At 35.7% G+C, this 24,085-nt stretch overlaps 1 protein-coding gene across 1 annotated transcript; it reads left to right on the top strand.

Annotated features, from left to right (window-relative positions):
• The first annotated feature begins 1,923 nt into the window (after positions 1-1,923).
• On the top strand, positions 1,924-24,048 carry LOC113847066 (chromatin structure-remodeling complex protein SYD). The gene is made up of 37 exons (XM_027475919.1): positions 1,924-2,062; positions 2,814-2,928; positions 3,025-3,086; positions 3,705-3,793; positions 3,881-4,546; positions 5,122-5,276; positions 5,450-5,601; positions 5,688-5,752; positions 5,831-6,526; positions 6,710-6,882; positions 7,022-7,119; positions 7,197-7,382; positions 7,520-7,700; positions 7,782-7,970; positions 8,056-8,099; positions 8,360-8,416; positions 8,688-8,784; positions 9,041-9,213; positions 9,339-9,552; positions 9,789-9,914; positions 10,028-10,117; positions 11,027-11,143; positions 11,315-11,395; positions 12,634-12,741; positions 13,064-13,233; positions 13,465-13,543; positions 13,635-13,709; positions 14,675-14,772; positions 14,860-14,967; positions 16,338-16,395; positions 16,505-16,732; positions 17,007-18,249; positions 18,349-21,638; positions 21,713-21,952; positions 22,059-22,268; positions 22,344-22,421; positions 22,829-24,048. The coding sequence occupies exons 2-37, from the start codon at positions 2,824-2,826 to the stop codon at positions 23,711-23,713; spliced, it is 10,686 nt and encodes a 3,561-aa protein (XP_027331720.1). The 5' UTR covers positions 1,924-2,062; positions 2,814-2,823; the 3' UTR covers positions 23,714-24,048.
• Positions 24,049-24,085: the final 37 nt, after the last annotated feature.

Below are 24,085 nucleotides of genomic sequence, written 5' to 3'. Positions count from 1 at the left end.
TGTGACAAACTTGTATAATTTTTGTATCTATCTCTTTCATGAAAATATTAAATCAGTGAGATTTTATAAGAAAATAAAAAAGAGAGGTAAATATAAATCTTGTAAATAACTAGTCACTTTACACAAGAGGATCTCTCTTATTAAATGGTCTTGAAATCTTGTAAACAAATTTTTACTTGTTTAGTTCAAATATAAATTTTGTAAACATCCTCTCATGTCACATCAGACGATTCTCTTTTGTTAAATGCTGTTGAAATCTTGTAAACAATTTTTAATTTATTTAATTTAAATATTTTGGCCAAATTGTTAATAAGTCTCAGTTATTTTATAAAAATTACTAAAAATGTTAATTTGAGGTTTAAATACATGTCATTTGCATTCAAAGTGAACCATAGGACTAGATATGTGAACTGATTTAGTTTGTCCATATCTAATTCTTCAATCCTTCAAGTATATATATATATATATATATATATATATATATATATATATATATAAATCACACATACTCGTAATTAGATTAACTCATTTCGATATTAGATTGCACATTTTTTTCTTGCATATAAACTGGTTTTGTGGTGCACTAGAGTGATTTACAAGCTAATCTAAATTTTTTTTTATATACTTAAACATGCTTTTAATATTGATGTAATTAAAATAGGTTGTAGTTTTTTTAAAAAAGTATTTATTAAATTTTGAGTCTCATAAATTTTAAAATAAATCTTATAATCACATAACGATGATATATATTCAAGTATTATTGTGTTAGCAACTATTATTTGAATGTGGCATTTATTATATATTTTTTCAATGTCACATAAGATTTGTAGGTCAAGAGCTTATTCAATGCTGTAGTTTTATTAATTATAAATAGAATAACACAACCTAACATATTTAATATATAAAACATCATATTATCAGGTTGTATGACGTGCATGGTTTTTATTAATTACTTTGAACAAACAAAATTTGCTTTAATGTAACTAAATAAATAAAATAAGAGTGCAGTAAAAAATAAAATAATATTAGTTTACATTATAACTTTAGTTCTTTCAAATGTTTTATGAAAAGCGATAGTTAAAAATAAGAACACTTTTAATAAATATTAAAATTTAAAATAACTAAAAACAACTTATTATCAATAATAATTAAAAATTTTATGCTTATTATATCATTGTGCACTCAATTTTTGTTATTTTAAAATGTATTTACAAATTACAGTTATTTTAAATAAACAATAAAATAATAAACTTTTTAATATATATTTTTAGATGTTAAATTCATAATGATACTTTATTGTTTAACAATAATTTTTCTAATGCAATCATTTATTTCCTTAACAAATATATTATATTTAATTAAATTATTATTAATTTTTATGCTGTGATTATTTAATACAATCTTTTTATTAAATTAGTTATATATTACATTTAATAAGTTCAATATTAAACATCAACGTGTGATATAATATTTGTTATTAAATTAGGTATATAATGTATTTGATAAATGTAGTATTAAACATTAATATATACTCGATTTTACTTATACGTTGACAGATATATATAAAAATAGATCTTAAACTAATAACTTCGGGACAAATCATTAGTACAATGGATGGAGGATGTAATTTCAATAGTATTTTACATATTATCTTAAGTTTTCTTTGTTTAAAATTTATAAAATAAATTGTCATGTTTTTTTAAATACACAATTTAAATTAATTTAATACATTACAATTATATTCAAGAGTGTATATATATATATATATATATATATATATATATATATTATTTTATTTTTTTAATTTTATTTTTGTTCTTATTTTTTGTTTGGTAATTTCATTTAGAGGGAAGCCTCAAGTTCACACGGGAAAAGGAGCCAAACTTGTGCGAGTTTTTTAGGGCCGCGTTTGGGGCGCACTTCATTTTTCTCAATGTTACTGCCAAAAGGGTCGGTTTCATCTTCATAGCGTGAGATTTTGCGACTTCGCTGTGACTGTGTGTGTCTATGCAGATAGCTAACATCGCTTCACTTCTTGGACTTTCCGAGGCTCTCTGATCAGGTCATTATTCCTCTTTGATTCTCAAGCCCTCCGTTTTGCCAATTGAATCTCTCTCGCCACAAACCCAATTTCTAAACTCCATCCACTTTTTATTTTTCGCCAATTTATTGGGGTCTTATTTAGATTCCTCGATTTCTAAGGTCGCCGTGTAGAGCTACAGCTGCTTCAGCTCCCATTTAAAGCTTTTAGGGAATTCTATGTGTTTGGCAGTGTTAATCGATGTTTGCCTGTGTTTTATCCGAGATATTAGTGGAAAGGCGAGGTTTTTCCTTCCGGGTTTTGCTTTTGGGTAATGAAGGAAAATGGGGTTATTCTTTGTGATTATGGATTTGGGGATAATTACCTCGTATCTGGTTTTGAGAACTTTAAGGTGCGGTACGTGGAATAAGGTAGAAAATTGGGAGCTGTTATTTTCTTTTGCCAATGGTTATGTATATTCCTTGATATGGCTATATATCTTTTGATTGCTGTCTCAGATACTAAAACACTGTTCCGTTGTTTCATGTATTTACTTAATTAATTATTTTTCCTTTAATTTTCGGAAGATTGTCATAAAGGCTTGCCTGCCTGTGTTTGTTTAAGTGCTATTGGCACTGGAATTCTGTTATGTCTCTATGTTGTGGTTGGTCATATGATCACTGTCATTCGTTGGTTCACATGATTAGCTTAAAATGACGCATTGGCTATACTGAAATTTCCAGCTGGTCTGGGTTTATCTTGATATGACACTCACAATATTTTGCTTGTGCAGTTCAAATGAGATGGCCTCTTCACATAATGTTGAGTTGGAGGCGGCAAAGTTTCTGCATAAACTTATTCAAGATTCTAAAGATGAGCCAGCTAAGCTGGCTACTAAACTCTACGTGGTGTGTGTTGTTTTCTCTCAAAAGAAACATTTTGATTGTTTTTTTCCTGCATATGAAAGACTAGGTAAACTTATTAATTTGATGAATGTTTTTCAGATACTGCAACATATGAAATCAAGTGGGAAGGAACATTCAATGCCATATCAAGTGATATCAAGGTAAAATTTCAGCAACTTAGCACTCAAACTCATCCATTTGTAGTTGTTAAATTGTTTAGCCCTGCTCTTGTATGGTGAGCTAAGCTAACAAAATTGAAAATCTGTTTCTGATTGTCTTCACCAGGACACATGAATACTTTTCAACTTTCCTTTCATGGCAGTTAAGATATTAGCTAACACTGTCATTTGTGTGATTGAAAATGTAATAATTAATTATTCACGGGAAGTTTGAAATGGTTGGTTAAATGCACACGTGTGGTTTGATGAATGGTGAATGATTTTGGGCTTTGTTGTCTCTTTCCAAACAGAAAAAAGGTTGGATTTGTTTTGTGTAATTTGGCTTGAGTAATATATGCTTGAAACCAATGCCTGTATCCCATGTAAATACTTTTATTTAATTGACTTTGCAAATGGATGATAAACTATTAAACTTAATTCTCATGTTATTTATGAGGCTAATCTTGTAGACTTATTTTTGTTTGTGGTGCCTTAGTGATTGCCATGAAGCTTATACTTATCATTCTTAGCACTGGACCATAGTTTTTTAGTGTTTGTAATTTAACCCAATATTTGGTTTCATGCATATTGCTTTTTCTTCTGACTTCTTGTCTGTTAAAGGGCAATGGAGACTGTCATCAACCAACATGGTCTTGATATTGAAGCATTGAAGTCATCACGTCTTCCTTTGACTGGTGGTCCTCAAATAGGTAATTATACATGTTTGCATATTGCTGAAAGGATATTTGTGATATTTTTTCTGCGATTTTGATTCCATTGTTTGGTAATTTATGCAGGATCTTCTTCACAGGCAGTGGGTGTTACAAAAGATTCCAGAGCAGGCTTAGCTGAGAATGAGATGTCCAAAATGGATGCCTTTGCTTCTGGCAGGCCACCAGTTGCCCCGAGTGGTGGAGCACCTGATTATTATCAAGGATCTGTGGCTCAGAGGAGTAGTCAGTCTTTTGATCAAGGAAGTCCATCTAGTTTGGATTCTAGGTCTGCTAACTCACAGTCACAAGACAGACGTGATACTGCCAATTGGGACAAACAGGTGAATCAAAAGGATGGCAAGAAAGCTACAACAAAGAGAAAGAGGGGAGATACATCATCACCTGTGGAAATGCATGTTGACAGTCCTTCTCAGCTGGATACTCGCAATAGTGGTGTTAATGCAAGGAAGGGTAAAATGGCCAAGGCTGAATCATCTGATGGTCTTTCAGTTAAAAGTGGTGAACTGACCAACTTTAACATGGCTCCAAATAGTGGTCAAACTGAGAATGTTGCAACTTTGTCTGGTAGCATGAGAACAATGCTTAGAGCAAATCAAGAAGGTCATCATTTATTGGCCAAGCAAACTGATTTGACAAAGATTGGCAACCAGATGGTGCGAGCACCAAATTCAAAGTATGCAGAAGACACAGAAGTTTCCTCTGCTAACCTTGCTTCAGGGAAGCAGCAAGGTGGTTCCTTACCTTCTATACATGAGATTATAGGTGTATGTAATAAAATAAAGCTGGATTATCTTTTGAAAAATCTCTGGTTCCCTGAATTTAATCATGGTAATATGATGATAGAAATTCCAATCAATGCACCAGTTAATGCCTACATCCCTTGGCTAAAGCAAGGTTTAAAAAATTTTCAACCATAAGTCATAGTATAACTTCATCAAACTGTAGTTCTGGGGTTTTAGAACTGCAAACAATTTGGAATATTTATACTGAAATGCAATGCCTGATATTTGAATGGTGAACAAAAGACTTTCTAGAAGAGCTTATTCATAAATGTAATAATTGGAAGGGAAGAATTAACCTCAGTAAAGGTTTTCTTTAACACTAAATCCTATATCAGGAATAGCCGTTCCTAAATTATTTTCTTCTATGCTTTTGGATACTTCGCCATAATTAGATCATTATAGGGAGAATGACTGAGGAAATATCAGTTTTTCTTAGAATTAGATGCTACCGAAGAAAAAACAACTATAACTTTGAATTTCCTGAACACAGTGATTGACTCAAAAATTAAAATTGAATTTCAGGTGCTTATGCAAAGGTTCATGGAGGGATGGTGGTTCCAGCTGGTGCATCTTCAATTTCCGAACCAGTTTTCTCAAGTTCAATGCAATATGGTGGTGCATTTGAGCGTGAGGGGGGAAGTTCAACCACTTTAACTGATGGACATAAAATAGCTCAGGTACATGCTATTCACTACTTTTTTGCTTCTTGGTTTGCCTCTAAGCTCTAATTTTTTTTCCCACCTTGCTGTACTTATCTACCAGTGCTTTAAAACTTATTTTTGTAGTTCTCTTTTGACTATGTGGTGTATATAGTCAACTTGATTGCTTGACCTGATAATTGTATCGACAGATTGGCAGGCAAAATAGTGGGTCAGAAATGACCATGCTTAGACAAGGTGTTCCTCCTAGAGATACAGGAAAATCCACTGTTTCTGCCATGCCTTTCAAAGAACAGCAGTTAAAACAGCTTCGAGCTCAGTGCCTTGTTTTTCTAGCATTTAGGTAGATTGTGCTGCCATCACCTTTTGGATTCGAAAAAATGGAGTTAATTATATTTTTGATGTGAAACTTTGTTTTTCATTGTGCAGAAATGGTTTGGCACCAAAGAAACTGCATCTTGAAATTGCACTTGGAACTGCCTTTTCTAGAGAAGGTAACTGATGGGTATATTTGATTTAACATATTAAAGATCTTCATTGACTAACTAGTGAGCAATGTGATGGTAATACAGATGGTTCTCGCAAAGATCTAATTGACCACAAAGGAAAATCACAATCTTTTAATGAACTGGGTAACACATCTGGGGTCATGATGCCATTTGGAGGTCCAAGCAATGTGAGACAGACAGATAAAAACCCTTCAGGGTCCTCTTCAGCTGGCAAAATTATTGAGGCTGACCCTTTGTCAAAGGGAACTGAGAGCCCAAGAATGTTGGAGGACAAAGGTAACCTGCAAGTCACAAAAAGAGGAGAGGTTGAAAGACGAATTCAAGAAAGAGTGGCTGGACAAGCTTCTTCAGCCACTTCATCTCAGCAGCAAGAATCTTCTGGTACAAAGGGTGCAGTAGTTGGTAATAATCATTTGGATGATGTTGACAATGGTAATCTGCTGGTAGGAAGGTCTAACCAACCTTCTGTTGTAGGCCTGAATAGCTGGGCTGGTTTTTCTGGTTCTAATGAGGCTTCAAAGGGACCTCCACCGATGTCTACTATTCAACATGAGTTGCCTTTAGAAAGAAGAGAGAATATTCCTAGTCAGTTTCAAAATGTTGGTAACAATTGTGGTTCAAGAAATCACAATTCTGTAAATCCCTTGGCTTCTTATTCTTTAAAAGAGCACTGGAAACCTGTTCCAGGGACAGACAATGATCTTCATGGAGCAAGCATGATGAAGGATGGAAGTGTGATGATGAAACATGTTTCTCAAGGTGACAGTTGTACAGAATAAAACCGTGTTATTTGTAATTAGTTCTGTGATGCGTATGTTCTCTGTGTTATTTGAAGTGTCAATAATTGATGGCTTTCTGAATATTTATTGTGCTTACTTGCACATGGGTTCAAAACAGTTCCAGTTGATAATGCATCTAAACATGGTTGTTTTTTTGTTACAGAGCAAGAGGGGAACGAGAGGTTGGTATCAGGCGATTTACCACCTCCCAAATATACAATGTCAGAGAAATGGATTATGGATCAGCAGAGAAAGAGGCTTCTAGTTGAGCAAAATTGGGTACAAAAACAGCAAAAAACAAAGCAAAGAATGGCTACATGTTTTCACAAGTTAAAGGTTTGTTTTAATTTTAACTGGCTATTTTTCTAGTTTAGTGCTTAATCTGTTCTCCATGCATATTCAATTTATTTTGCATTTCACACACACTATGTTTTGCATAAACGTCATTGCATATGCTTCATTCCCTGTATTGTAGGAAAATGTGAACTCCTCTGAAGATATTTCTGCCAAAACCAAAAGTGTCATTGAGTTGAAAAAACTTCAATTATTAGAGCTCCAGCGTCGTCTTCGGAGGTAATTCACATTTTTATGTAAATAAGTTTATTGTCTTGGATTATCAATTTGACAATATATTCTCCCTTTCTGAACAGTGATTTTCTGAATGATTTTTTCAAACCAATTGCAACCGAGATGGAACATTTGAAATCAATTAAGAAACATAGGCATGGTAGGAGGGTCAAACAACTTGAAAGGTTTGAACAGAAAATGAAGGAAGAGCGTCAGAAACGAATTCGGGAGAGGCAGAAGGAGTTTTTCAGCGAGATAGAGGTTCACAAGTATGTGCACTTTCTGTCCATTTCTATCTGCTTTTTCCACCTCATTTTGTTTTTCCAATGTATTGTAGTATATAACAATAAGGAAGTGTTCCCTTACACCTTGCCTCAAACATACGCATTTTTTACTTCAAATCTAGGGAAAAACTTGATGATGTATTCAAAATCAAGAGGGAACGGTGGAAGGGTTTCAATAGATATGTGAAGGAGTTCCATAAAAGAAAAGAACGTATTCATCGTGAGAAGATTGATAGAATCCAGCGGGAAAAGATTAATCTGCTGAAAATAAATGACGTGGAGGGCTATCTTCGAATGGTGCAAGTATGTTTATTTTCTTATTATCTATAAATTGATACAGGGTTTGTATATGCATGCTTAATATGATCTTCAATGGTACTTTAGGATGCAAAATCAGATCGTGTAAAGCAACTACTTAAAGAGACTGAGAAGTATCTTCAAAAGCTTGGTTCCAAGCTACAGGAAGCAAAGGCTGCAGCAGGACGTTTTGGGCTGGATGTTGATGACACAGGAAATGTCAATTTTCTTGAGAACAGTGAAACAGAAAATGAGGATGAAAGTGATCAGGCAAAGGCAAGTTTCCTTCGCACATCTCTTTCTTGTGTTTGAATTTTAATTCTTTAATGTGTTACTCATTTGTTCCAATTCTGTTGTACAGCATTATATGGAAAGCAATGAGAAGTATTATAAGATGGCTCACAGGTATTAGTTCTGCACTTTCATAATCTTTAAAAGATTTCTTGGTGCTGTAGGTGGTGTATCTTATACTTCTGCTATCAAATAAGGGATCAACAGCATGGATCACTGGGATGTTTTAATGGTTTAGTTTTAGTTCCAAAGTTTCAGAAGTGTTCATGTTGATTGCTTCAGTTAATCCATAAATATGTTTGTGAAATTTCTTCTGTGTTGAGTAGCCAATCTGCTTCATTCTAAGGTTTTGTTTTTCATTTTTTTTCCTGCAGTATAAAGGAGAGCATTGCAGAGCAGCCATCTTGTTTGCAGGGAGGAAAATTGAGGGAGTATGTTAAATATTTTGCTTTTTTATAATAAATTGGTCTACACTTATGTTTTTGTCTTGCAATGGAGATCCAAGTTTTTTTATTGCATTTTGTTAGTGGTAGGGTTATTTTTGGTAATTCTGCATCATCTTTGTCTGAGGGGGGATTTTATCCTTCTCTCTTTACATTCTTTTTGTCAGTTTACTTAAGTGTTTTACCAGAGTTTGGACCTTCATTCCTTTTATTGGATATGTGGACTTATATTTATTCTGGTTGCAATTTTTGTCTTTAGATATCAAATGAATGGCCTGAGGTGGTTGGTTTCCCTATACAACAATCATTTGAATGGAATTCTGGCTGATGAAATGGGACTGGGTAAAACAGTGCAGGTAGTGAATTTTGTTAATTGAAGAATGTAATAAACCTAGCTGGATTCTTTTTTTCTTCCGTTTTTTCTTTTTTAATTATTAGCATTTTTGGAGGGTATTGTTTATGGTCTTTATCCTATCTGGATAATTTTTGCTTTTTGGGGTTTTACAATTATTACTGTAAATGTATACATGTTAAATATCATAAAAACATTTTTTGCAATAAAAGATTGGAAGGATTTTTGTATCTATGAAATCCTAATGCCCCTTTTTATAGGTTATTTCTTTAATTTGCTACCTGATGGAAACAAAAAATGATAGAGGACCATTTCTTGTGGTGGTGCCCTCTTCAGTTCTACCTGGTTGGGAGTCAGAAATAAACTTCTGGGCTCCTGGTGTTCATAAAATTGTCTATGCTGGACCGCCAGAGGAGAGACGTCGGTTATTCAAGTAATTTAACTTTAGTATATCTACCCCCTTCATCTATTTGATGCTTTTGTTTTGGTGTATGTTCAATATCATAATTGATGACATATGATTGTTCACCAGAAATTCAATGTTCTTTCGTATTTTAGGGAAAGGATTGTTCATCAGAAATTCAATGTCCTTTTGACGACATATGAATATTTGATGAACAAGCATGATAGACCAAAGTTGAGCAAAATACATTGGCACTATATAATAATTGATGAAGGCCACCGTATAAAGAATGCTTCTTGCAAGTTAAATGCTGACTTGAAACACTATCAGAGCTCTCACAGATTGCTGTTAACTGGAACACCATTGCAGGTTTTTTCTTTTTTCCCTTCAGTTTTTCTTTCTTGTGGCTTACATTGCAGTTTACTTTGCATTTTTGTTTGTAGCATTTGAATTTGTATATAATCTTTTTCAAACATATACATATGCTTCTTCTTGGGAAACACTGAGATTCTACTCAGCCCTTATTGCAGGCTCATTCTCTGTCCTTTGTTTCCCTTTTATATGATTTATGATTTCATTGTTTTATAATTTATATTTATATGTAGAACAATCTTGAAGAACTATGGGCACTCCTTAACTTTTTGTTACCAAACATATTCAATTCATCAGAGGACTTCTCTCAATGGTTTAACAAGCCATTTGAGAGTACTGGAGATAACTCACCTGATGAAGTAAGTTTTGGATCATTTCTGTTTATATCTATTAAATTTACACAATCTTGAGTTCTAATTTAAACTTTTTTGATTTTTGTGTACTTATTGTGTTGTTTTCTATTTATAAATAGGCCTTATTGTCGGAGGAGGAGAATCTCTTGATCATAAATCGTCTGCACCAAGTTTTGAGACCATTTGTACTTCGGAGGCTGAAACACAAGGTTTTTTATACCCAACATTAAGCTTTTTAAAGTATAATTCCTATTCCTAGAGTTTTCTGTATACCTTGACCAGAGTTTTATCTTATCAATATACTTATGTGGCTTATAATTCTTGTTTTTATTCTTCTAATCAATATTTCTTTCTTAGTATTATGTGAAATGAAGCTATGTATAATATGGCACATTCATGTGTTATCTCAATGTACTACTTCTTCATGCATATATTCATAAATTGTAATTTTTTTTTTTGAGATCTTAATTTCTCTGTTTGTCTTCATGCACATTCCCTAAAAGGTTTAGCAGTATGTTTTTACTGAAGGCAAGGCAACATAAAGCACAATTCATAAAATGAATTATTTTTAAGTTATCAGAATTTTGATGAATTTCTTGTCTAATTTAGAATTGGTGTTTTGAATATGTAAAATTGGATGGTTTAATATATATGGAAAAGATGTTCTGTATTATTCAGGCCATCTGATGCTCTTCCTTTTTTGGCCTGTTATCTGACCTTAATGTTTACTCTGTTCATCAATGTAGATGAATCTAAATATGATTTTTGATAAGTGTAATTCAGGGCTTGTTTACTTTGAAAAAATGTTCTGTTTTCATTTCTTGATTTTACATTTTATTTTTAATTAAAAAAAATACCATATTTTCACTTTGTTTCCTGTTTTAAAAAATTTGTTTAGAAAACAGTGAAAACAATAAAAGTTAGTTTTCATTGTTTTCTTTATAAATTATTTGAAAACAGAAAACAAAATGAAAAACAAGATGACATTTTTGTGGTTACAAAAGAAAACTGAAAACGTTTTCTCAAACTAAACAGCCAAAGAGCTTGTCTGTTTTACTGATATATCAGCTTCTGAAATCATCATGTGTTATTCTTGTTGCATTTTCAATTTATTGTAGGTTGAAAATGAGCTGCCTGAGAAGATTGAGAGACTAATAAGATGTGAGGCTTCTTCATATCAAAAACTTTTGATGAAGAGAGTAGAAGAAAATCTTGGTTCTATTGGCTCTTCAAGGGTATTTTTTCTAGTACTTTCTGCTCTGTGTTTAATGATACTTGTTGACCTTTTGACACTGGATGAAAAAGTTATTACCCTCTATCTTCCTTTTAAATAAGGTAGCTTTCATGTATAGTATGCATATATATGTACTTACTCTGGTAGTCTAATTGAAATTCCTAAATTTTAGGCTCGATCAGTACACAACTCTGTCATGGAGCTTCGTAATATATGCAATCATCCGTACCTTAGCCAGCTTCATGCTGAGGAGGTATGTTCATAACTTTTATATCGTTTTCTGACATAAATGTGTATTGTGCGAATTGAATTGTGATTATAACTGCAACTCTCTTAGAAAATGGATTTTATGATATCTAAATTGCAGTGTGAATTGTGATATTTTTATTTTTTGTGAAACTGAAAGATTGAAAAATGCTGTGTTCTATTGTATGAATCATGAATGATCCCTTCATGATCATTTTCTAAATTGGCAAAAGCTGACCAAAAAAAAAATCTTAAAAGTATCAAACAAGGTGGTAGAACTTAAAAACTATAAATTGGTTTGTTATTTACATGTGACTTGACCAGGAATGCTCCTGTTGTGACCTGACAAGGAATTCCAAGGAGATTTGTGGTGGAAGTGGAGGGTTGTGTGTATGAAATGGAGAGATGTAGAGGGAAAAAAATCCCAGCAAGAGTGATTATTGTGTGTATCAGGAGTGAGGTTTGGGTGTTGAGCAGCGGTACCTAGTAATGGTCAATGAGCATACTGAATTGTGTGAACATAGGCAAATAGTTTGGTGTAGGACAAACCACATTACAGTTTTATGTTTATGATGTGATCCTAAACAATAAACAATAACAGAAGCTAAATAGGTGCAATATGGTCTCTGAATGTTAATAAAATCAGTACCCGTAAAAGAAATTATATTGAAGATATCAGAGAAAAAGAGAAGAAAGGAAGGTTATCCAATGTCATAGCATGAAATTGGCCCAGGATAGAGAAGAAAGAGAGACAAAGGAGAATGTTGCAAAATAACCACACCCCAATTTGTCTCTTTCTCTAATCAATATATACTCTCACGATCCCTCTGTGTTGGTGCTCACTTTCCATGTTTTTCGCTTTTCACAAGTGCTGCACCTCAACTTGCCAAATTCTGTTACCGGATCAATAGGATCACACACCACGTGTCCTTTCTCAGCCTCATATTCTTCTGTGCTGCCAGATACTGTATCAGTTTATTTCTCTTCTTCCTATTCTATGTTTGCAGATATGGATACAATGTGAGGTTTATCTATCATTTAATCATTTTCTAAAATGATGCAGCCATAAAGTAATAAAATTCATTGCAAATATAACTTACACTTCCAAAATGGGTGCTTTTAATCTGTCTGAAGTAGTTTACTTTTATTTGACTACATCTGCAAGCGGTCAAGTTTTTTGTAATTCTGTATCTGTTATTCTTTTTACTTTTGGCTACACTCCAATATGACTTTTGCTGTTTGCAGGTGGATAACTTCATACCTAAACATTATCTGCCACCAATTATTAGACTTTGTGGGAAGCTTGAGATGTTGGACCGCTTATTACCAAAATTGAAGGCAACAGATCATCGGGTATGAAATATCCTTTATAATTGTTGCTGAATTACTAGGTTTGACTTCTTTTTTGTCAATATTGACAATTGACGTAAGTTGTGACTGTGAAGTAGTTTGTAAGCTTATTTATCATGCATACTTCTGTTTGTTTAAACCTTAAAATCTAGTTGTCTAGCTACTCTTTTGGATGCTGAATGCATTTGACAGTTCATTTTCCCTTTGCTAAATCTATGAATGTAAACAGGTTCTTCATTTATTCAATTACTTGTCTTCCTATGAATCATTTATTTTGGAAATTTATCTTTTAATGTTTGATATCATACTGTCAATGCCTTTTCAGGTTCTTTTCTTTTCAACAATGACTAGGCTTCTTGATGTTATGGAGGACTACTTAACCTTAAAACAGTATCGGTACCTCCGGTTGGATGGGCATACATCAGGAAGTGATCGTGGTGCTCTTATTGAACTGTTTAACCGACCTGATTCGGCATATTTTATTTTCTTACTCAGGTAATTTTAACTAACATTGCGGTATTAGGTCAATTAAAACATAGAATTGGGGGAAGAAAGAGTTTTTTTTGGGAGGGGGGGTGTTGGTGTTCAGGAAATTTGGCTGAATCCTCTTCTGCTTGTCATCTGTTTAGGACTTAACAAATCAGGTCTACTTCATTTTGTGTGCTTGATTATCTTTAATTTATATTATCTTTTGTATTGCTGACATTCGTCTATTGTAAACAAAAGCATTCGAGCTGGTGGTGTTGGCGTGAATCTTCAAGCTGCTGACACAGTGATCTTATTTGACACTGACTGGAATCCACAGGCAATGAAATTTCTTGTTTGATTTTCTATATAAAATTGTTTGATTTTGTGGTAAAATATTATGATCTCTTTATTTGTCGGTAAATTTTCAGGTTGATCTGCAAGCTCAGGCACGGGCTCACAGAATTGGTCAAAAGCGTGATGTTCTAGTTCTTCGCTTTGAAACAGTTAGTGCTTTTCCCTTTGAGTTGTGGTTTGTCATTGGTTGGACTATTGTTGACAGATTGCACATATGCTATGTTACAGCCATGTGAATTTTTTCTCGATGGAAAAATGTATTATTAAAGAGAATATAAATTTAAGGAAGGTTTAGTTAGGATGTCCACTCCCAAGTTTCAAATATTTGATTTTAAAACAATTTGCCATATTGGAGATAATTATGCTTTGTATTCTACAGTGAAATCTAATAATTAAATAAATATTCAAATTTCATTTCTTGTAAAATGCAACCTCCGGTTGAATGGTGGCCATGATTTCAAATTTGCTTTTTACTGTATTAGGCCTTGTACTTTCTCCCTTGCAGTTATCTTTATTTAGTAGTTTTAAATTTTTTTTATTTGGAAAAAAATAAATTTGGGGAAAATAATCATACGTGCTAGGTGTTTTGCTTTAAAGAGAAGGGAGTACATATTCCATTAGTACTAAACAAATTTTTATTTTATTGATACTTGATTTGGGAGTTATCTTTCCCCATGGAACGTTTTTTACTACTGTTATGGGCATTGCAATGCATGCGTTATTTAATAGGGAGAGGCTGTGGTTACCGGTTAGTACTCGAGTGGAACTTGGTTTAATTTGTACTGCTTTATGCATGACTAATTCTTTTGCGTTTAATTAATACACTTGTTTTGTTTCTTTGGAAAATATATTTATTTTTGCTACCCTAGGGAATTAATTATACATTTTGTGGTCATGATGTTGATATTTTATCCCTTTATTCTGGTGATGGGGGACTGGCTGTTGTTTGTCTTGCAGAAATGTTTAATTTGTACTACATTTAGCTTGTCTGCTTAACTGTTTGAACAATATTTATAGTAGCTTTTAAGTTGTTAATGCTAAACCATTACTATAAATGTAGTGCTATATTTTTGTGTATTCTAAAGTTTCTTCCTCCTGCTTACTACGTTATAAGGTTCAAACCGTTGAAGAACAAGTCAGGGCTTCAGCTGAGCACAAACTTGGTGTTGCTAATCAGAGCATTACTGCTGGTTTTTTTGATAATAATACAAGGTTGGCAATGCTGCAATATTTCTCTATTAGTTTATCACAAACTTTCTCAGTCAGCTCTGAATTATCTGTTGCTTGTTTTTGTTGCAGTGCTGAAGATCGAAGAGAATACCTGGAATCCCTTCTGCGTGAGTGTAAGAAAGAAGAAGTTGCACCTGTTTTGGATGATGATGCTCTAAATGATCTCTTAGCCCGCAGGTATTTTTTTAAATACTTCTACTATCTGTCTATCTATCCACCCCGAGTGTTATCAATAGCAGATTGCAGAAAATGGTGGAAAACAAAAAATCCACCATGTGAAATGGCAGATAGCATTGTGGGCGAATAGCAGAAGTTGCATAGCTGTTGAGATAAACTAGTTAATTATACATAACTTAAGCTGTATAAAAAGATGACATAACTCAAAATTCACTTGCCATACTATATTTTTTAATAGAAATTGAAAATAAAGTATTAGAATTAAAAATATGGCATTTGGAAATAGAACAGAACTTTGAAAAAGAGGAAGAATGAGAAAGAAAAGGGGATAGGAAAGAAACAAAGAGGACAAAAACAGAGGAAGAGAAAGAACACAGAAGGGAAAGGGAGATAAATAAAAATAGAGAGATTGAAAATGGATGATGAAATAGAACAGGACAGAGTAGGATAAGGAAGAAAAAGGAGGAACAGAATAAAGAAACAAGTAATAAAAAAAAAGATGTTGCCACTGAATGAGACTTGCCCATGATTTGTGCCAGATGACAGGAGGGTGAGGATATGAATGTAGGCTGATTGAATACTTGGGGGGGGGGGGTCTTTGATGTAAACAGAGGGTTACCATTTATGTGAGTGGGTGTGAAACTGACAGAGGAGTGCATTACGTGAGCAAAAGGTGATAAAAAACAGTCACGTGCAGTTGCACCCCTGCTGTGACTGTTCATTACAAAAAAAAAATATTGTAATTCCAATGACATCTGCAATGCCCATTACTGCTGTTTCAGCTCCTATCTCCCATTTTGTGGAGTGCAAAATACAATGCATTGTTCGTAGTGGTTTCTTCAAAACTTTGCACACACGATTGTGCTGTTGTGCCACTAAAGGTGCTACTTAACAATACTGGCTGATCTGTCCGCTTATTTTCTGATGAGTCATTGGGTTGTTGAACTTACTCATTCTACTTTCACATATATTTGGAAGTGTCAATTTTTGAGAATGAGAACTTGGTGGGTGCAGTGGTAATTAATGGAAATTCTTGATGCATTTTAATTAATTATAGTAAAATCCTGATGCATTATTGTCATTTTAGCATTCAACCCTGTGCATTGCTGATTTAAGTCAATTCATACTGTTACGTTCTATGTGGAAGCATGGTACTTCAACTGCATGGTGCTATTGTACCTTTTGATTGTTGATAAAATCATGAAGTATTACAAGTGTTTGTCTGTCCATTGTAATTGCATTTAAAATAACCTTATAACTACCTTATAATTCATCTTTTTCCCCATGGTTATTTCTCCTAGCACCCAAATTCTTTGTTAAAAGATAGAAGAAAGAAAAAAAAATTGATGGATATTTTTTTTGGTTGGCAGTGAAACAGAGTTAGATGTATTCGAGGCTGTTGACAAAAAAAGGAAGGAAGATGAGCTGGTATTTATTATCTGCCTGGGCTTTTCATCAGCATACAAATAAATAGCTTTTTACCTGCTGTTTGTTAAATGTAAAACCTCACTGGAATTCCAAAACAATTATTTTGTAGGCTATATGGAAGAAATTGGTGCTTGGACAGGCAACTGATGGCTCTGATCTTCTTCCTCCACTTCCTTCTCGTCTTGTCTCTGATGAAGACCTGAAGCAGTTCTATGAAGCAATGAAGATATCTGATGTGCCTAAGGCTGAGGTAGAATCAAATGGGGTAAAGCGAAAGGGAGGATATCTTGGGGGCCTTGATACTCAACAATATGGCAGGGGGAAGCGTGCAAGAGAGGTTTGTCTATATATTTTATTCTTTTGGATTGTGCGGTCAATTGTATTCCTTGCCTGCTTTCTCCTCTTTTATGAGTATGTTCTGATTAATCATAACTACATATTATGAATTTTCCCTGTGGCTAATCTCGTATAATTTTGATATTCATCACTTAACATGTATAATGCAAAAAACAGAAGAAAAGGAAAAGTAAATTGAAAGTGTACTCATGTACTACTGCGTGTGTTTGATATACTATCTAATTCCTGGTCACCGTGTGCATACTTTTTTAAAGGTACGTTCCTATGAAGAGCAATGGACAGAGGAGGAGTTTGAGAAGATGTGTCAGGTTGAATCTCCAGGTTCACCCAAAGTAAAAGATGTGGCAGAGATGAGCTATCCAACTAATACTTCCAGCTCTGTTGTATCTATTTCTAACTCACAACCTGTGGTTGTGCCTCCAGTTGTCCCAATAGTGCCATCTGTGGAGAGTTTGCCAGTGCAGCAAGTTAAAGAGATAACCCCACCAGCCAAACGTGGGCGAGGAAGACCTAAAAGAATAACTTCAGATAAATCACCAGCAGTGGTGGTCCCTCCAGCAACTTCTGGAGCTGTTGAAATAGACACGCAATTACAAAAAGGAGTTGGATCTGGACATTTAACATCAACTCCTGATTCTGTGGCTCACTCTGCTGAAGTTATAGGTGTGAATGCACCCGTGCAGCATGCTGCTGATACAGGAGTTGCTCCAAATTCACAGCCTGCCATTCCTATGCCTACTATTCTGCCCAATTCTCAGGCATCTCCTGTTTCTGTTTCCATACCTATTCAAGGAAGAGGACAAGGTCGGAAAAGTCATAATGGTGGAGAAGCAATTAGACGTAGAGGTAAGAAGAAGCAGGTTATGATTTCACCTCCTATCCCTGGTGGTTCTGTTGGTCCTGATTTGAAGGTGAACGAGCAACTGGAAGATAAATTAGTGAGTCCTTCTTCAGGTCAAGCTATCTCCCAGAGTGAAGCTGTTCCCAGCTTAGCTGCTGTACCCCATCCACCTACCATTTCAGGTTCTGCTTCTTTGAACAGTGGGAAGGATAATTTTGGTGTTGGAATTGTTTTAAATTCTCAGGCACCCCCTCCTTCGCCTTCTAATGCTGCTTTAGCTCAAACTGCCCCCACTTATCCATCCGTACAGATACAAAGTAAAGGACAAAATCAGAAACCACAGAATGGAGCTGGAGTTTCCCGGCGTAGGGGGAAAAAACCAGCAACAATATCAGCTCCAGTTCCAGATGTTTTACATCAGGATTCGCATCAAACTTCTAATTTACCAATTTCATCTGGCAGTATATCAGGTGATAATGCCACTGAAGTAAAAAGCTTGCAAGAGAACAATTTTCAAGAATCAAAATGTTCTATCCAGGATAAAACATCACAGAGCCTAAGTGACCAGGATTTAAAATCAATGGCAGGATCAGATGATTCTGCCAAGCAGACGGTGATATTGTCTCCATCTCAAGATTGTACCATCAAATCTCCAGGTGAATTGTGCACTGCAGTATTTAAGTTCTTAACATCTTTTCATTTATTTTAGAAAAGATCTTGGATGTTAACTCTGGAATTTTTTATTTTTTTTGCAGAGCAAGATTTTGAGAAGGTTAAGAATCCTGATGTTCATGATTCTTCTGTGAAGGTTGGTAATTCTTCTGAAATCACCTCATCAAAAAATGAAGTTTGCAATGACTCTGGGGATGGGAGTTCATTTGTCACAACATTGCCTGTTGCTGAAGTAACAAAGGATCAACCTTCCAGTGGCCAAACTCATCATCAAACTGTTGAAACTTCAAAAACCTTACCTTCAATTGTTGGTACTCCCACTAATTCCTTGGCTGGTAGTGAAACTACAGAAAGCATTAGTAAGTCTTTAGATCCTGTGACTCCAAAGATTGTCCCTAGTACAGTAGGCACTACTTATCCTTCCGTACCAGGCTCTGAATCTACTCATCCAGGCTCAATTGAATCCATGCCAGCCAAAAGACAAGGTCGTAAAACTCAGAATAGAGTGGAGCCACCACGGCGAAGGGGGAAAAAATCTGCTACAGTGTTAGCAGTTGTTCCTGATGCTATTCCTGCTCAGGATCCTAAGTTAAGTCATCAGGCACCAAATTCATCAGGGGATTCTTTGGTTGGTAAAGCCACTACAAATGTTACTCAAACCCAAGCATTTGAGATCCTTTTACCCAGTGGAGTAGTTAGTCATGATTCAAAAAGAAAAGAGAGAGCTACCAATTCTACCCAAAATAAGCAACCGAAAGTTGCATCAACAAGGACTAATGGGGTGCCTATATCCTCAGATAAGATTGCTGCTTTTGGCCGAATTAATAATGTCAATGATGTTGCACGGGCAATGAAGGAAGTTTTCTCTGGAACTTGCTTGCCAAAGCCTAAAGCTGACGATTCTGCTCGGAGTGAAGATAGGAACACACCTTTTGTACATGCAACCACTAAAGCTACTGTGGGTGCCTCCAATAACCAGAGTTTGGGGGATAAAGTATGTTCTGATGTAGCAACTACTGGGGCCACATGTCTTACTTCAAATTTTGCTGTGAATGTTCCTGAAAAACAGTCAGAAGTGGCATCCAATATGCAGGATCTGGAGGGACAAGCAAGTTTAGATATGCAATCTACTGGAGAACTGAACCTGAAATGTGATGATAAAGAAAAGGCTGAGCTGACACAGCAATTTGTTGAAAGCTCAACTATGCAGGGTAAAACAGAAGCTCTTGATCCAACTCCTAATGCTGCCTCAAGTTTTGGCCCCACTGATTTAAATAGTGAGACTTCTAGCCGTGAGATGTGTTCATCTATGGTCACTTCTGGTGCTGAACCTCTTGTGGTAATTGACGATAAACTTGGAAACCAATCTGAATCTCCAGAGAATTGTTCAAGATCTCCCGTTGCTGTTGGTGGTACAGGATGCCCATCAACTCCATTGGAACCAAAAACTTTAAGTAATAATCCTGAAATCAATCAGGCTGATACCTGCGCTCATAGTCATCCATCAACAAGCAAACCTGACATTACAGAACGCATTTCTAATGAACAATTGGAGCCTTCAGAACCATCTCTAAAATTCTCATCTCTTGCCTGTTGTGATGAGTCTGGGTTATTGGTTCAGACTGAAAATTTGGGTGATCAAGCACAAGTGACCCCATCTAGTCCTGCAACAGATCCTCAGCCAACAATAAAGAGAGTTTCTAGTATTTCTGAACATACTGAAATTAATTCTAAAAGTGAGACCGAGTCTTCTTTAAAAGTTTCTGCTGAAAACACTCTGGATGAGGGGATTGTTCGGCAGAAAGTTTCTGCATCAACTGACCATGATAGAGATATTACTGCAGAGCCTCTGAACTTGAGCTTGGATGCTCCTCCTGGTTTGGTGGAGCCTGAGAATCAGATTACATTTGGACAAAATACTCAAACAGCATTAGATCCCTCCATGAAACAGTGTTCAGAATCAGTTTCTGAAGTGGAAGGTCCTGTGGACCTTAAATCTGTTCATGTTCAGAAGCATCCAGATGCATTTGAACCTGCTGATTTGCATGGTACTTCATTGACTGAGAGCCACTCAGAACCTCTCTGTGAGGAGAAAAGGGATGAAGTATGTGAACAGCTTCAGTCTTGTGTTGCTAAACCTATTAATATTGACCCTGTTTCCCAAGAAAATATAGTATTACCCAATCCTATTGACAATCTGAAGGCTGATTTGTCTGAGGCCTGCCATATGGAAATGGACACATCTGACAGGGTAGTGTTGCAACAACCTTCTGGTTTGGAAGCTGTAGTGAATGATTCAGTGGGTGTTTCTGGTGTTGGCAGTCTTGTTGATGAAACTACATCTGAAGCTGCAGTCCTGTCCTCATTGACCTTGGTAAAAGAGCATAACAAGGGCTCATCTGTAACATGTCTAGTTAGGAGTTCAGAACCTTTGGAAGAGTCAGTGGAGAAGGGGGAAGCTAACAACTCTGGAGTCCATGGGGAAGCTAAAGTTGATAAAGTGGAAACTGATGTTCAAATGGATTCATCCACTAGTCAGATTTTGCCGGTAAAGCAAAATGTGAATTTGCCCTCCTGCTTAATGACAAAAGAAGAAAACATCGAAGGCTCATCCATGAGGGGCATATCTATCAGTTCATCTTCGTCACATGAGTTAAAAGACTCTAAAATTGAACTAGGTGATAAACATACATCTCAGGTTGATGATTCTCATGCTGCATCTGGAGATAATACATTGAAGAACTTGGATTTACCTTCCTCTGCTTCGGCGTGGAAGGAAGAAGGGATCAGTTGTACATCTGATAATGATGGTTCTGAAGGCCATTCAAAGTCTCTGAGGGTACCAGTCTGCTCTAATGACTTGTTTGGTAAATTGGATGTTCATCAAGCTGATCAATTGATAATTGTACCAGATGCCGCCCAGCCTTCATTACCCCAAGTGAAAGAGGAAGAAAAGATTGGGGTATCATCTGACAGTAAATTAGTTGGGGGGTCTGCGTCTGAGATTGACACGAATGGATCTGATGCTGATCATAGCAACTGTTCTGATAGATTGCAATCTGGCCTTGTGCCAGAAAATAGAGAGTTGGAAATCAATAAAATGTCTTCAGATTCCCCAATGACTGCCAGCCACTCTGTGGAGAGTCAACTGTTTGTAAAAGATGAAAATTCAGTTGTTAAAATTAGTGATCAAATGGATGCTTCTCGGGTTTCTGAGAATGGTCCAGAAAGGCTTACTTCCAAAAACATGGATGTGCCTTCTTGCTCACATATGGAGGGAGATAATGTTGATATGTCATATCACAAGGGCCCTCTCTGTAGTCCCCTAGCTCCAGGAGAATCAGGAGATCCAAATTGTGGGAATGGCACCAAGGTATGTTATTTTGCACACATTTAGCGTAGCAGATTTGGTAATCCTGCAATTTTGTACTGACTTCACTTATGCAGGAACCGGTTTCAAATCCATTTCCACAACAGAAATCAGAAGGTTCTGAAGCTGCGATGGTTGATGAAATGAAAACATCTGATGTTGGCATGGTTGATCCAGGACTGGTGTCTGAAAACATGAAATTACCTTCTTCGTTAGGGATGGAGCAAGATAAAGCTGTTGTATCATATGATAGCCCACTGACTGGTGCAGAACCAAAACATTGTTTGACAGGAGAGGATTATGGTGATGCTAATGAGGTATGACATTTTGCAAATATTAACTTATTGGTACAGTTATTATCCCTTGAGTTTTACTCTTAAATTTATTTCTGCTTGGACCCATTACAATTCATTATCTGTACAGGAATCAAATCCTTCAGAGGCTGAGATTGGTAATCAAATGGATAACTATGACATTTCTGGGGTTAATACACAGAGACTTTCATCAAGTAGCATTATTGTGCCATCTGAGATTGAGATGTCATCTGAGATGGGTCCACTCTGCAGTGTGCTAGCATCAGGGAAACCAGAAGATTGTTTAACTGGAGAGGAGAGTTGTAAAGATGCCACTGAGGCAAGTCATTTTTCGCACCTATATATGTTTACTGCTGTAATTCTCCCTTTAACCTTTATGAATTCATTTCTGTAGGGTCCCTTTACGAATCCAGTCCTGCTGCAGGAATCAATTAATTCCGAAGCTGGAATGGCTAATCAAAGTGAGACTAAGGTTGGTTCCCTGTTTAGACACTCCCAGCCTTTTATCTTGCTTCTACAATCAATAGGTTTGTTTTATTTTTAAGGTAATCAAATTGAAAAAATCATGTAATATTCTATTTAAAATCTTACTGCAAGAGTGTAAGAAGCTGTCTTGGGCTGAAGTAAAACAAATTAAAATTTAAGCTGTTTGACTGTGTGATTGTACACCTATTTGTACATCCTGCATTACCAAAATCACAACTGCATTGTTTCTCTTCTAATGCCCTATATATGGAATTAGCGTTAGCACATTGGACAAATTGGGAGACGAGACGATTTTATATGATACAGCTTTTATGGTTTTATCTGCATTAAAACAATATCTGTGATCTATTGTTTCCCTACTTTACTGGCTTATTATTCCTCTTTGTATCCCAGGTTGATGGGATATCTGTGGATGAAGGGTCTAGACATTTAGCTGTGTCTATCACAGCATCAGAGGGAGAAAACAAGGTGGAGACCTTGTCTGATGAAGGTCCACTAGGAAGCTTTGATGCACCGGATGAATCAAGAGAATTTGCTGACATTGAGGATAAGACAGATGATAAAAGCTGTGCTACTGAGATGGAAAATGTCTCTGAAGTCCCAAATTCCTCAGTATCATTCGATAAGGTGGAAGACTCAAGTAATATAGGTACAGTTGGCAGCGAAGCAAGAATGGAGGTATCAGAAGAATCTGAAGTTGTTACAGGAGATGGAGTTGATGGTACTCCAAGTTGTTTGGTTGTGCTTGAAACTGTGTCAATTGGTGGGGTTTCATCAGCAGCAGGGAGTGAACCTCTGCAGAGCTTGTCCGAGAAGGATTTAGGTGGCAACTCTGTAGCAAAACCTGACACTGAAGAATCTGAAGCTGGTGCTGCTGACCAGGATAATCAAGTGGTGCAAGAAAATGCATTGGAAGACATGGAACATGTGGAGAACTTGCCTGAGAAAGATTTAGTTGACAACACTGTTGCAGAACTCAACACGAAAGAATCTGAAGCTGTTGTTAGTAGCCCGGAAAATCAAGTTGTGCAGGAAAATGAATTGAAAGACTTTGAAAAATCCCCTCCTTCAGCAGCAGAGGGTTCCTCTGAAAAGGGTGTTAGTGCCTGCCCAGAAATACAGCAGGAATCAAAAGAATGTGAAGTTGAGGAAGGAAAGAACATTGTTGCAGACTCAGAAGAGGTTGTAAATGAAAAGGAAAAGGAGAAGACCTTGGATGAGAAAGAGTTGGGTGAGAGTTCAGAGGAAGGAAAAGCCCAAGAATCTGAAACCAAGTAATGAAATCTGGCCTTGTATATAATATTTACATCATATGTAGGGAATATTTTGTATATATATGTTGTAATTCCTTTGAAATCATGTTGGTTATCCTATTTCTTGATGTTGGGATATGATTATGTGGTCCAACATCTGTCTAATTGTTGGTTACTTGCTATCGTTTGTTGAAACGGTATCACAACACATCATTTTGAACAGGACATCTGAAGGTTACGCTCAACATTTTTTTTCTTTCCTTTTCTCTTGTGCTGAAAAAACGTGAGAGTTGGAATTGGTTGACAGTATATGACAAAGGAGGACTGTGTCCTCTATATTTACTCATAACATAGCGCCTTAGAAGTACGAAAGAAATTTTCTGATAGCAGTTTTGCT

Source organism: Abrus precatorius, unplaced genomic scaffold (genome assembly GCF_003935025.1).
Source record: "Abrus precatorius isolate BTA unplaced genomic scaffold, Abrus_2018 Scaffold8, whole genome shotgun sequence".
In the NCBI taxonomy this organism is placed as follows: Eukaryota; Viridiplantae; Streptophyta; class Magnoliopsida; order Fabales; family Fabaceae; genus Abrus; species Abrus precatorius.
Note: the sequence above shows the minus strand (reverse complement) of the source record. Positions and strands in the feature narration are given on the sequence as shown.

Coding starts and splice junctions, on each gene's coding strand:
- LOC113847066 (XM_027475919.1), top strand. CDS start 2,824: ATGGCCTCTTCACATAATGTTGAGTTGGAGGCGGCAAAGTTTCTGCAT. Junction 3,087..3,704: donor CCATATCAAGTGATATCAAG/GTAAAATTTCAG, acceptor TGTCTGTTAAAG/GGCAATGGAGACTGTCATCA. Junction 4,547..5,121: donor TGCTTCAGGGAAGCAGCAAG/GTGGTTCCTTAC, acceptor ATTGAATTTCAG/GTGCTTATGCAAAGGTTCAT.